A 14,170-nucleotide genomic window follows, 5' to 3' on the forward strand; every position below is an offset into this window, starting at 1 on the left:
ATTGTACACTTGAAACAGGTTTGAAATTGCTACTGAGATGTGTAAATCAAGGGGGAATAAAAGGATTGCAGGATAACAATAAGGACCTACTTTAGATTAGATCATATCGATTTGTAGTGGAGCGGCATTCAGCTGCACAGGAGTGAAAAGGGAAAATATGATCCAGAGAGGAAAGCACTGGGTGGTGGTCAGTGATGGAGGAATGTTTATAATTGAATTGCTTCACTCCAGTCCAGACTGAAGTGAGAAAAAGGAAGCCAGAATCAAGGTAATGGACAAGGAATTTCTTTTGAGAACTGCTTGTCCATATCCTTTGATCATGAATCTATTGGCAAATAACCATTATTCTTATATATTTTAATCAGTTCCGTATATATCTTTAGCAGAGAAGTGTGGATGTGAAGATTTTCTCTTCATCTTACTGTTTGTAATTTTAACTGCATTGATTTTGTTTGTGCAAAAACTTTTCAATTTCACACAATTCCATTTATCCATTTTATTTTCTATGGTCATCTCTATCCCTTATCTGGTCTTGAATTCTTCCCCTATCCATAGTTTCAAAGGGTATTTTCTTTTTTTTTTCCTCCTTTAATTTGTTGATGATATATACTCTTATATCTAGGTCATGTAAACATTTGGAGCAATAAGAGATATTAGTCTTAGCCCATTTCCTGCCAAGCTGCTTTCTAGTGTTCCCAGCTTCTGTAGAATGAACACTGTTAAAAAAAATTAATATTTTTATAATTAGAAAAACACTTAAATTGCCAACAATGGTCAAGAAAAGATCATATTACATTGATGTTAATTTATATCCTAAAAGTAAGGGTCATAAAAATTTAGAAGTGGAAAGGGTATTAAAGATCTTATCCAATCCTCATTTTACAGATTCAAGAAAGTGGAGGCCAATATTAGTTGACTTTCTGGGAATTAAACAGCTTTTAAGTGTCAGGGTCAAAACAAAATATTCTGATTCTCCCATTAGTGTTTCCAGTATACTTTGTTAATCTTTTGCTTTAGCTCCCTTAAATTAAAAACATTAGAAATTAGAAAGTGTTCTTTCGGGGCAGCTAGGTGGCACAGTGGATATAGCACTGGTCCTGGAGTCAGGAGTACCTGAGTTCAAATCCGGCCTCAGACACTTAACACTTCCTAGCTGTGTGACCCTGGGCAAGTCACTTAACCCCAATTGCCTCACTAAAAAAAAAAAAAAAAGAAAGAAAGAAAGTGTTCTTTCCCAAGACCTCAAAAAATGCTTTTCCATTACATTATACTCCTTGGAATCAGAAGGCCTGGGTTTAAATCCCTGTTACAGCATATAAAATGGGAATAACAACACAATAAGGTGGTTAGGAGGGAAGTACTTTGTGTTCCTGTTCCCCCAGTTGTTGGTGCCCTCCCTCCCCCAGCCCAAGAATTTGGGTGTGTGTCTGTGTGTGTGTCTGTCTATATGTATGTGTATACACACACACATATATCTTGGAATCATTCATTTGTGAACATGTTTTTCCTCAGGAAAATGTAAACTCCCTAAGGTCTATAGACTGTTTCACTTTTGTATTGGTATCCCTAACCTAGTACAGTGTCCAGCCTATAGTTGGTACTTAAACAATAGTCATTTATTGAGTGACTGCTTTACTGGGTATGCAGAAATGAAAGTTTGTCCCAAGATTTCGTTCTTTTGTGAGAGACAACATGTATCCATTTAATGTATACAATGTAATGGGTTGGGGGAAGGAGGGAGGCTTGAGTGGCCTCATGTAGGAGGTGGTGTTTGAGCTAAACTTTAAGGAAACCAGTGATTTTAAGAAGTGAAAGTGAGAAAAGCATGCAAAGAATTGTAAATTCTTGTTGTGTGATTGACAGGGTTATATAAATGTGAGTTATTATTAACAATGTGGTCACTCTGTCTACTGACACAAATTACTGACCCTTCATCAGTTGGAACATGGTCTTCATGAGTATCTGGAACCTGAAAGTTTCACTGTTGCAAAACAGTTGCCAGTCTTCTTTGAGAAACTTTTTTTTTTAATAGGCATTCCAAAACCAATAAAGTCTTAGGTCCAAACTAAATCACAGGTTCAGACCAAAAATAAACAAATAAATAAAATAAAAAATGAAGAAGATATTTATTAAGGTACGTAAGTACTTAATTATTCTTAATCTGGATTTTTATTTAAAATTTAGGTGGGTTTGTGAACTCACATTTAGATGGTTCTATTCACCAATACAGATTCTAGCCACAGAATATTAGAAGTAGAAGGGATCCTAGAGATCAATTGGTCCAACCCCCTTGTTTTGCAGATGAGAAAAAGGGAATAGAGGTAAATGAATTGCTTAAGATCACACAGGTAGTGGTAAGAAAGACTAGCTTTTCTGACTCCTAGGCTAGCAGTATTTACACTGTTATATCACCGCTTCTCCCTTCCATACCTTCTCCTGTATGATCCTTGTCTGACTTGAAGTCAGTATTCCGTAGGAAAGCTATCTAACATGCTGGAAGTTCTTTTGTTATCTCAGCTTTCCATTAATTCTAGCAACTTCTTGGCATGTCCTTCATAATCTGCCTTGACTAGAGTCACATCCATGCCATATAGGTGTAAAATTGGGGCAGGATTCATTTCAAAAAGATTTCTGGCTTCACCTTTTGCAAAAGCTTCAGGCTTGAGATAGTTTCCTTCTTCACTTGTGCATTAGAACAGAATAAGATGATTTCCAAATACCTGGACTTCTTGACAGACTGCTCACCTCAGGAGGTTACCTATTAGCGTAGCAATTAGGCTGTCCATCTGTTATACCCCATGCTCACTATATGACTTGCCCACCTGCCTTTGATGGCTTTTACATATAAGAAATAATGTAAATTGATAATATTCTGCATTGTACTTCCATCCACATGCATCTTTCTGTTGCCCTTTGAAACACATATAATTTTAATTTTTTCTACAATCATGGTATCTTATCATTTGTAACCATATAGTATTTTCTTTTTTTCACTTTATTGATGCCTTTTGTTGTTATATTACAATAATTTCCTAATATATATCCCTTCTTCTTCCCCTACCCAACCTTTGTATATTAGGATAACTGGAGATGACCCCGGATGTTTTAAGGCAATTGGGGCAAAGTGACTTGCCCAGGGTCACACAGCTAATAAATGTCTGAGGTGAGATTTGAACTCCCAACTTCAGGGCCAGTGCTCTCTCCACCGTACCACCTAGTTGCCCCTGGATGCTTTCATCTTGGCTTAGCTAGGTGGCACAGTGGTGGTGCAGAGTTCAAGTCCCAACTCTGACACACGCTGGCTATGTCTCTGGAAAAGTCCAAGGCAGCTGGGTGGAGTAGTAGATAAAGTGCTAGACTGGAGTCGGGTGAACCTGGGTGCAAATCTTTTCTTAGACATTTACTAGTTATATGACCCTAGGGAAGTCACTTGACCCCTGTCTGCTTCAGTTTCCTCATATGTAACATGAAGATAATAGATTGTTGGAAGATCAAATGAGATTATATACAAGGTGTCCCAAAAAACTTAATGCAGTAATAAGCTTTTAACTACACTAAGATATTTGGGATACCCTCTGTAAAAGTATTTTGTAAACCTTAAAGCCTTTATTTAATTTTTTTTCAATTCAAATTCATTATTTATTTGGTTTTGTCGTTCTTTTTTAAATTTTGAGTTCCAGATTTTCTTCCTCCCACCCCTCCTTCTCCACAAAGGAGCCAAGCAAAATGTTATCAGTTATACATGTGAAATCATGCAAATCATATTTCCATCTTAGACATATGGCCCCTTCCCCCTCCCCCCCCCCCCAAAAAAAAAGGAAAGCAAGAACACTGCACTTCACTTTGTACTCGGAGTTCATCAGTTCCCTCTCTGGAGGTGGATAGCATTATTTTAATCATGGATCCATGCCTCTTATACTACTCCTATCTATACATGTGCTGGTGGCCTTCTTGAACTTTCTGGGCAGTGTTTCTACATCAGTGGAAGTATATAATCTTGTCTGTCATTTATTTGTTATTCTTGATTCATAACAGCCTAGTTTCTTTGCTCGTCATACATCTCTTTATTATCTTTTAAGCACTGCTTTTTTATGTACAGTTATTTGTTGGTACTATATTTCAGCCAATCCATGCCCATCTCTATGTCTATCTGTATTGCCCTTTGATGAATGAATGGGCTACCACTTTAAGGCTTGAGAGAGTAACATTCCATTCATAACTGTATATTATCACTGGGAAAATATTAGTGTTGTCAATTAATTTATTCAAAGAACCTATTAAGTATCTAATTTGTACCAGGCATTGTGTGCTGGGTGCTTGGGATACCCACAAGACAGACCATATCCTCAAAGAGCTTAGATTTTATGAAGGAAAAAAAAAATGTACACAGAGAAGTAATTGTATAGTAATATCAGTGAATGTGTGAGCACAGGGGATATCAGGAAAGGTTTTATGTTGGAAGTAGCCCTGGGGCTTAAAGAGGTAGAGGTAAAAGAGAGGAAACATTCCAGGCATGGGAACAACCTGTAGAATAGCCCCGGAGTAGGAATGGAACATTGGTGTGTAAAGAATAACAAGTAAGCCAGTTTTGATGGAACATAGAGTGCATTAGTGGGGGGAGCAAGTGATGGGATATCAGTCAGCCACACTGTGAAGATCCTTAAATGTTAAACAGAGGAGTTTGGGCATAATATTGGAGGGCAAAAAAAATGGGCTTTTGTTTCAGAAAGAAGCTTGGAGTCATCAAAAGCCCTGTCATTTTCCTCCATAATGTTAATTTTAGATGCCATTTGTTGACCAACTTCAGTATCTGGCTAAGATATACATACTGAAAGATGATGCAAAATTATCTTTTTTTAAAAAAATTGTTCTCAATTACATTCTTTTTTAAAATGTTGAGTTCCAAATGTTCTCACTTCCTCCCTCCCTTCCCCTACCTCTTGAGAAGAAAAATTATCTTAATGCCCTTTCAGAAAATCTAGTATTCTTTTAACATATTTGGGAGACATTTTGTTATAGCAGGAGGGCTTTTACCTCAGTATTTTGCTCCACAGATGCATCCATTTTTCACTATCCACAAACTATTGTTTCAATATTTCAATTCAATTCAAAATTCAATGGAATCTTGCATTTTTGGTGCCTTTTTAGTCAGTTATGTTACTGTTAATATGTGGTATGCTATAGAATATCATTTGCAAAAACCTGACATACTGTTTCCAAGGATGTCCTTAATATATGTGTGTAGACTATTCTTGTAAGGATTTTATAAAAATGGAATAGTAGGCATGTGGATCAGTAATTAGGCATATTTCCTCAGTCACCTTTAATGGGTAAGAATAATGGCCTTGGTTTTTCTAGCTATTTGGTATTTTTCCTTCTTTCAGACAGATTGAAATTGTCACCTCCAGCAACAGACCTCCTTTGTCCATTCCTAGTCAAGCCCAGATGCTCTCCCTGGTTTTATTGTCTTTACAGGAACTGTGATGTTAAAGTACAATTGTGAATGATGTAGAAATTAGTTTGTTTCAAAAAAACTTGACAAATTATTTTCATTTCAACTTTTAGCTGTCCTGCTTCCAGTTTCATCCCTACTTTTGGAAAGATCTGGCCTAATTAGGTCTCCTACTTAGCTTTCTGTAGACTTATTTTTCCCTCTACCACTTATCAGTATTTTATAAAGCAGTGATACTTATAATCCATCGCTGTCCTCCTCTGTAAGAGTTTACAAATTAATTTATATCTTAAACTGTTATTGCCCTTAGCTGCCATTTCTCTCCACTTGGCAAAGAGAGGTCACATGTTTGCTGACGAAGGCATTTTGTTTTGTTAAATCTTCCTAAGATAATTGTACATGTATAACCTCTATCTCACTGCTTACCATTGCCTCAGGGAGTAGGGAGGGGAAAAGGGGAGAGAATTTGGAATTCAACTTTAAATAAAAATGTTTATTGTCATTAATAAATAAATGAATCTTCCATAGGAAATTGTGATAGTCTTAGTGTCTCTTGATTCACCATTTCACATTTTTCAATAATTTGTTTAGCTAGTATTTGTTGTTGTTACCTCAACAACAGAGTGAGAAATTATACTACCTCCATCAATAACAAGTTATTTCCTGTCAAGATATATTCCTTTTCATCTTTTTGTAGTATTATTTGATAGTTGCCATATCCAGCACCTCTCAACTGTCTTTATGAAAAAAATATAGGCATGAGACTTATATATTATCTACAGTCCTTTGGCCTCCTTCATCTGTTATTTCTTTGACATATGTTCCAACATATATTTTGCCATCTTTTGCATTGAAATCACAGAATACTAAAATGTATTTGTTGATTTAATCTGAAAGGTCTTAGAGTTTCTCTTTCTCATCCTTTGCAAGAGATGCTGGTACGTAAGCTGCAACTGTCTTCATAGAGCTCTTTTTGCTTGTGCTCATCATGAATACTGCAATGTGAGATGACTAAATGTCCCTTCAGGTGATGTTTTTCAACATGATAAAACCATTCCTGCAAATTCCTTTCAAGGCAAATCTTGTAGTTGGCAGCAAATTCCTTTTGTCTTCTGGTTTCGTTTATAGTGAAAATGTTAATTTCTGATTCAATTCTCCCAGTTGTACGTCCTGTTGGTCCCTGGACAGTCATTTCACATTTACTGCAACAAGAAGATTTAAGGTTGTAATCTTTATTTACAGTCTAAAAACTGACATTCTCAGCCACTTAAAAAGATGGCTTCCATTCTTTACTAAGCTGACCTTCTTGTGTAATGATTGGAGTGACGCCATCTGCTGGGGAGTTACTGTAGGAAAGCTCCACCATGAGGAGAAGGCATCTGAGGGCAAGCCATGCTCAGGTCCTTGGTATCTGGAAGTGACATTTGCTCGTGGGTACTGTCTATCAAACCTACCAACCAATCAACTTGAGGAGCCTCCCATTTCTGGGAGGAGGATGCAAAATAGGAAGCTGAGCTGGCAGAGGGCTTCTCTCTCTTTTGGTTAGAGGCATTGGCTTGGTGGAGGGCTTCAGGTGGGAGTTTAGGAAAGCTAGGATTTCCATGCTTTAAGAAATCTGTTCTCAATCTTTCTCTTTCTTTTACTGTCTTTTAATAAACCCTTAAAAAACCTAAAGGGGGGGGGGGAGCCTGGGGGGACAGATTAGAATCCACATTTAGAATTTTAAATTACACACTTGCTATGACATTGCTTGTATTGACATTTATAAAATCCTTCCCAAAGACTGATTAAACATTTAGCTTTTGTGACCAAGTTTGTTCTAACCAGTTGTGTTATATAGTTAATCAAGACTTTGCTAGGTTTGCTCAAAGTGAGATAGGTCTTCATGCTAAAGCCAAATGCTTAAAAGGTTACACTTTGATTAGGTATATCAGTAAATAAAAATGTAATTGCATTACTTGCAGTGAGTCAAGCTTACTAGGCATGTTTATTTTTATTTTTTTTTAACAATTGAAAGCAGAAGGTAAAACGACAAATTATTTTTTTTCCGTGAAATGCAAACAATCATGATTCTTGAATATGAATGTTCTTTCTTGCTGTTCAAATTGAATAGCTTCTTCATCATAATGCTAAAATCCTTATACTTCCATTTTTTCCTAAGGAATCCTGAAATATCTAAAGAAAAGATAGACTTGGGAGAATTGAAATTCAGTAATTTGGTCATCAGAATATAACAAAAAAGATTTCCTGATAGCATGCATGTAGCTAATTCTTTAAATTATGTTTTAATTCCATGTAATATTGCAGTTTGGACCAGAAAATCCCTTTAGGACTCAACAGATGGCTGCCCCTAGGAATATGCTTTCTGGATATGCTGAACCAACCCATATCAATGATTTCATGTTTGAACAGCAGAGGCGAACTTTTGCAACCTATGGTAAGACTTAGAGTTTAACCTAATTAGAAGAGTGGATGTTTCTTGATGATAGAAGAACAATATTTGCTGGTTTTTTAACCTACAGTTTTTGAATATCATAATTTGTTTCATATGCGCATTTATTTTGTTACTTTTTTAAAGCTTAGATAAGAAAGACTTAGATTAGCATTTGGAAACAATTGTTGCTAAACTCTTTGGAATTTACTAATGTATTAACTCCCATTGTGGCTTAGTTATCAGTTATGGAGTAGTGGGTAGAGAACGGGCATGGGAGCCAGAAAGACCTGGGTGTAAATTCTGCCTCTGTCTTGAACTGGCTTTATGATTCTGGGGAAGTTCTTAAGCCCCTCAGAGCCCTGTGCAACTCTCTAAGATTATACATTACGGAGAAGATGCTGGTCTGTACTGGTTGAAGGAGTTGCCTCATCCAGAAGTAGTAAGTCACAAAATTGGGATTCAAAGCCAAGTTTCCTGACTCCAAATTTCTTTTCAGTACTTAGGTGATGTATTAGCATTCATAAATTGAATAATTTATTCCTTCTTTTGAAAAATGAATTGGAAAATGAAATTTAGGAATCTTCCACATAATTTTTAGATTTTAAGTAGTAACCACTTTAATCCACATGCATCAGTACAATATGTACTAAGATCTGGAAAAAAAGACAAATATTAAACTCCTCATAGATTTCACATTGTAGGGATACGATACATACACAGATAGTTGTAATACAAAATAATATGTTCATATGAGGAGTACACGCACAACGCTTTACAATCTGCGGTCAGGATAGGCTCACTACTGATGGGTGAGGAATCAAGAGTAGGTTTTGTGGATGAAAAGACATTTGAGGTAGGCCTTAAAGAATGATTTTTGTCCTGATGCAAAGAATAAAGCCATAGTCAGTTCTTATATGCCTAAATAAGTTCTGAAAGAAGTATTTAGCCCTATCTATCATTAATTCCCTTTGTTATAAAGTACAAAGAAAAATGAATTGGTGAAATAAGTCAACACATGTCTGAATTCTCATCTGAAATATGATTTAATCTATTGTTCTTTATACTCAAAGTAGGTGTGTCTTTTTTTTTTTCTTGCTGCACAGTATTCTTGGAAGTTGTTTTCTTAAAAGAGGGTCATGTTTTCAAAATAAATGTAGCAGAAGCCACACTAGACCTGATGTCAAAAAACCTGAATTTGAGGTCTAGCCACTCTTGTAACTAAATGTTTGACCTTATGTAAGTCATTGACCATCAGTTTCCTCATCTGTCAAATAGCAGTAATAATTGCCTTGCTTTTCTCTCTCAATAAATATTCCCTTAGCAAACAGATATTCAAAATCATTCTCTTAACTTTTGAATTGGGATCAGAAATGGCCTCATTCTTTTAAAAATAGCCTTTGATTCACCTCTCATCACTAGATGGCGCAACATCAAACGAATGATATAAAGTATAAGTTCTGTTTGGCAAATTACACACTCAATAGGCTTGGCTTTGTTATGGCAAGAATTGAAACTTCTAACAACGTGAAGTGGATTTGCTAAATAATTTAATGAAAGTTTTAACTCTTATCCTCTTTAATTCCCCAAAGTACTGGCCATTATACTATCATCAGACACTTTAGAAATTTTAGGCAGAAATTATACTTTTTCCAGTTTGTAGAATCTCTTAAATTTGCCTAACACTGGGCCTGTTTCAGACAAATTTGCTGAAAAGAAGCTAGGATTTGGGTTTTTTTAAAGTAAATAAGACAAGCTTCACAAAGAGAAAAGAAATTATGTATATTGATAACTAAACAAATTAAATAAAGATATTCATTGGCTAAAGCATGGTGGAATGGAAAAAAGGTCAGATTCTCTAAGGTAGATCTGAGCCAGACTTAGTCTCTTATTCCTAATAAGTACTTGAGATAAGAACTTCTCTTTGGTTTATTTTGTCTTGATGGTGAAAGAATTATATTTTTTTCTACCCACCTTAGGAAAGTAATTGAATTTTGGAAAAAAGAAAAATTAAAATAGTAACAAATGGATTTTAAAGTCATCTGAAGAATGATACACTGTTTTCCAAATTGGTACTGTGATTGTGTTACTACACAAGACCCATGTATATATGCCAGGTTAGGCTGGATAATTTTCTGTTTATGTACTTAACTTTAATAAAATTGGCTATGGGGAATAAAGAAATAGTTTGTTACCTTGAAAATTAACAATAATTTATCCTTTGGGGCCACTCCACATGCATTTTGATTCTATTACTATATATGTCCTAAGTGTAGGGTTGGTTAGAACTGAATAGTCTTTGAAGAAAGCAGGCAAGGGAGCTAGGGAATAGAGAGAACTTTGTATGGGGCAGTAAAAATGGCACTGGATTTGGAGTCAGAAGACCTGGAGTCAAAACTACTTTGGTGTGTGTGTGTGTGTGTGTGTGTGTGTGTGTGTACGTACATACACATATATATATATATATACATATGTATGTATACGTGTGTATATATATGCTTATATACTTTTTGTTAGATTATAAGCTCTTTGAGGACAGGAACTGTTGTTGGTTTTTTTATAGACAGTGCTTAGTACAGTGCCTTTCATATAGCGGATACTTAATAATTTCCTGTTGGTTTGGCTGATTTGATTGCTTCTGGCTCTGCTTCTTACTTTACTAACTGTGTGGCCATGACCAAGACCAATGTGGGCTGGTTTCCTCAACTGTAAGATTAGAGGGTAATCTCTAAGGTCTCTTCTAACTTGAATGATTTTTCTTCCATGCAGAAAGGTTAAAAGGGGGGTACAAAAAAAGGGAGGGGTTTTATTGATAGTAGTGGAAGAGAAGAGGGAATGTATTCCTTCCTTCTAGGCAGGAACTTTAGCAGAATTTGGGGAATACATGGAGGCAGGAAGAATCCTTATCACCAGAACTTTAGTGCACAGGTATGTATGTAGAGAAAGATCAATTTTAAAGGCTAGTTTGCTTCCCATACAAATATTTATAGTTGTGATGTTTTGGGGTTTTTTAGTGGGGGATATCAACTTAATTTTTTTAAATCTTCTTTAAAGTCTCATTCAAAAAGTTCATGTACAGTGAAATTTTCTGTACATTAAAGGAATGAAAGACTAAATTGACTCATGGGATTTGAACCTGTGATTTCAGGGATTCTGCTCCAAAGCTGCTTTCCTACCATCAAGCTATCTCTTCTGGCTAAGAAAATATTTTAATGCTGAAAAGTAAATGCAAATGAACTAATAGCCAGGTGGTTGGTTCTATTCTAGCATGTCAAGAGGGTGAGTTGAGCACCTGTACCATTTAGCTTATTAAGAACCTGTTATCAAGTATATTTGACTTAAATCTTGATTCTCTGAGAAAGCAGAGTCTTTACTGAATAAACTTTAGCTGAGGAATGAAAACCATCAACTTGCATATGTCTACAACCCCCCTCCCTGTCTAAAATGTATCTATATTAAAATATTCCATGTAAGTTCTCTATGGAAACAAATTATGGCCTTGGCGGTTTATGATACTGGAAATTAAGTTGCCTTTGAAAGGTTGGGTGGCATATGCTTAAAACAGAATGTTATAAAATGTGTTATTTGCTTTTTGATAAGTATTTGGCCCTTTTTTTCTTGTTCCCCAAACCCTCTAGACACCTATAGGTAATATATTTTAAAATTAGTCACTTACCACTGAAATATCTCAAATCTGGGGTGATTACAAATATACTATTATTTTAGGGTAGGAAATGAAAAATATTCTTTCAGAAATAGAAATGAGCTTTTTTTCAAAATGTATAGCAAGGTGTTCATTTTTTAAATTTCATGTAAATTTTTTTTAATATGTTTGCTCTTTTCCTAACCAAACCTTGAAATGTTGAGTATCAGTGAATAATTAAAAGTGATTACTATTCTGTAATTGACCTTTTTTAGTGTGCTTGTATATGTGTATATATATATATTACTATATATATACATACATATATATACATATACATATATATATATATTACTATATTATCAGAAACTGAACAAAGGTTTAAACAACCAACAAAGATTAATTTCCTGAAAGAACAGTCTCTATCTTTTTTCTGCTATGGTCTTTTTGTAGTCCAGACTAAGAATTCTGAATTCTGTTTATGGATTTAACTAGAAAAATATGACAGGGAAAGATGATCGTTATAAAGTGAAGAGAATTTTTGATGCATTTTAGTTGAGGAAATGGGATGTAAGAAGTTATTTATGCAATTAGAAATTATAAATTGTGATTGCCAGAAAATTCAAATAACATTGCTCACTCTCCATCCCCCCCCCTTTTTTTAAATTTAGGCTATGCATTGGACCCCTCATTAGATAATCATCAAGTTTCTACTAAATATATTGGGTCTGTAGAGGAAGCTGAGAAAAATCAAGGTAAGTTATTTTTAATATTTGATATTTGTGTGCTTCATTCTGTCATGGATCCATCATTTTATCAGGGTGGATACTGCCCTTCTCTAGCTTAATGGACAGTCTTTAGGAGTTGCTGTAGTAGAAAAATTCACCAGCCTCATGATGAGCCTCTACAAATTTAGCTTAGGCTAGAATTTGGGCAGTAAATACCGAGTCCATCCACAACCCCATAATGTTTGATAGTTAACATGTACTTGATTCTATTGTAAATTGGTCAATCCCATTATACAGTAATAATAGAGTAATAACTAGCTAGAGTCCAAACTTGATTTTCCTCCCTGGTTTTGGAAGGTGTGGTTACAGTTAAGCAATTTACTTTTTTTTTTAATTTAATTTTCCAAATTACATGTAAAAGCAAATTTTGATATCAATTTTTTAAAACTTTTTTCCAACTTCTCTTCCTCCCTCCCTTCCTACTCCCCACCCCCAAGAACTCAGGCAATTCAATGTACGTTATACATGAGTAGTCACAGAAAACATCTCTACATTAGCTAGGTTGTGAGAGAAAACAGATAAAAACAAGACTTCAGATTAAGGAATTGTCCAAAAAAAAAGAAAAAATGTGTTTCAGTCTGCTTTCAGATACCATCAGTTCTTTCTCTGTAGGTGTATTGCAATTTTCATAAGTCCTTCAGAATTATATTGGATCATTGCCTTGCTGAAAATAACCACGTGCTTCCCAGCAGATCATCTTACGCTATTGCTGTTATTTTGTATACAGTATATTTCACTCTGCTTCAGTTCATGTAGGTCTTTCCAGGTTTTTTTGATAGCATCCTGTTCATCATAACTTTTATACAGTACCTTTCACTTGACAAAGAATTTTCTTCACAATAGCCCAGCACAGTAGGTACCATATGTTTTGCCATTGTAGTCAGTCATCATAACTATTTCCCTCCATCCCACTCCCCTCCAATGACACTTACTCCATTTTCTATCTTATTTTGCCCTATTCCTCCTCAAAAGTGTCTTGCTACTGACTGCCCCCTCCCCCACTCTATCCTCCCTTCACTCAACCCTCCCTCTTCATTCTCTTCCCCTCCCACTTGCCTGCAGGGCTAAACAGACCACTCCCCTCAATTGAGTGTGTATGCTATTCCTCCCCTGAGCCCACTCTGAGCTAAAAGATAACAGAATTAGCTCAAATTTTTCTTCCTCCTCAACTCTCCCTATGAAATCAAGCAATTCAATATATGTCATACATTCGCTGTTAAAGAAATTTACTTTTAGTGCCATGCATAGCCCTTCTTATAGTAATGCATATAATTTTACCAGGTGTCCGACAGGGACATTCAGAGAGGAAGGAGTCGGGGGAGTGGCAGCCTATTGTGCAGCCTGAATACTTGTAAAACTGTTCAGTGCTGACAGGACATGTATGTCTGTGTAGTGAATAATTAATATAATTTTGCATATAGTTTTTAACAGCAACTTGCTCCAAATTTTTACTAAAATATAACAGGATAGCCATTTTATTCCTTGAAATATGTTGTACTATTCATGTATCTCTGTCACCAGCAACCCTTTTAAATTCCTCTGCTCAGTTCTACTGCTTTTCTAACCTTTTGCTGCTCTCATCAGACTCTCAGAGAGAGAATTTTTCTTTCTCCCGTCTTTTATAATCGATAGCACATTTACCTCCCTGCAAATATTCTTTTGTATTTTGGCCTTTCCCGTGTCTTATTTTCCACACTGACAGAGACCGTTTCAGGTCTGGTACAGTTCCAGTTCAGCCATGGCAGATGTAGTACAGCCCTGACACCTGACCTAGGAGTTAACATTAGAAGATGGAAAGGCTGTGTTCATGAGACAGAGATTTCTCTGTCCCCTACTCATTGGGTTCAACAGTAGAT

At 35.7% G+C, this 14,170-nt stretch overlaps 1 protein-coding gene across 1 annotated transcript in view; it reads left to right on the plus strand.

Moving 5' to 3' along the window:
* Positions 1-14,170, plus strand: part of CDC40 (cell division cycle 40) — a 52,967-nt gene that overhangs the window by 18,295 nt on the left and 20,502 nt on the right. The window contains exons 3-4 of the mRNA XM_044000507.1: positions 7,760-7,889; positions 12,198-12,281. Coding sequence (XP_043856442.1) covers positions 7,760-7,889; positions 12,198-12,281 — 214 coding nt within the window. The remainder of the gene's footprint in view (positions 1-7,759; positions 7,890-12,197; positions 12,282-14,170) is intronic.

Source organism: Dromiciops gliroides, chromosome 4 (genome assembly GCF_019393635.1).
Source record: "Dromiciops gliroides isolate mDroGli1 chromosome 4, mDroGli1.pri, whole genome shotgun sequence".
Lineage (NCBI taxonomy): Eukaryota > Metazoa > Chordata > Mammalia > Microbiotheria > Microbiotheriidae > Dromiciops > Dromiciops gliroides.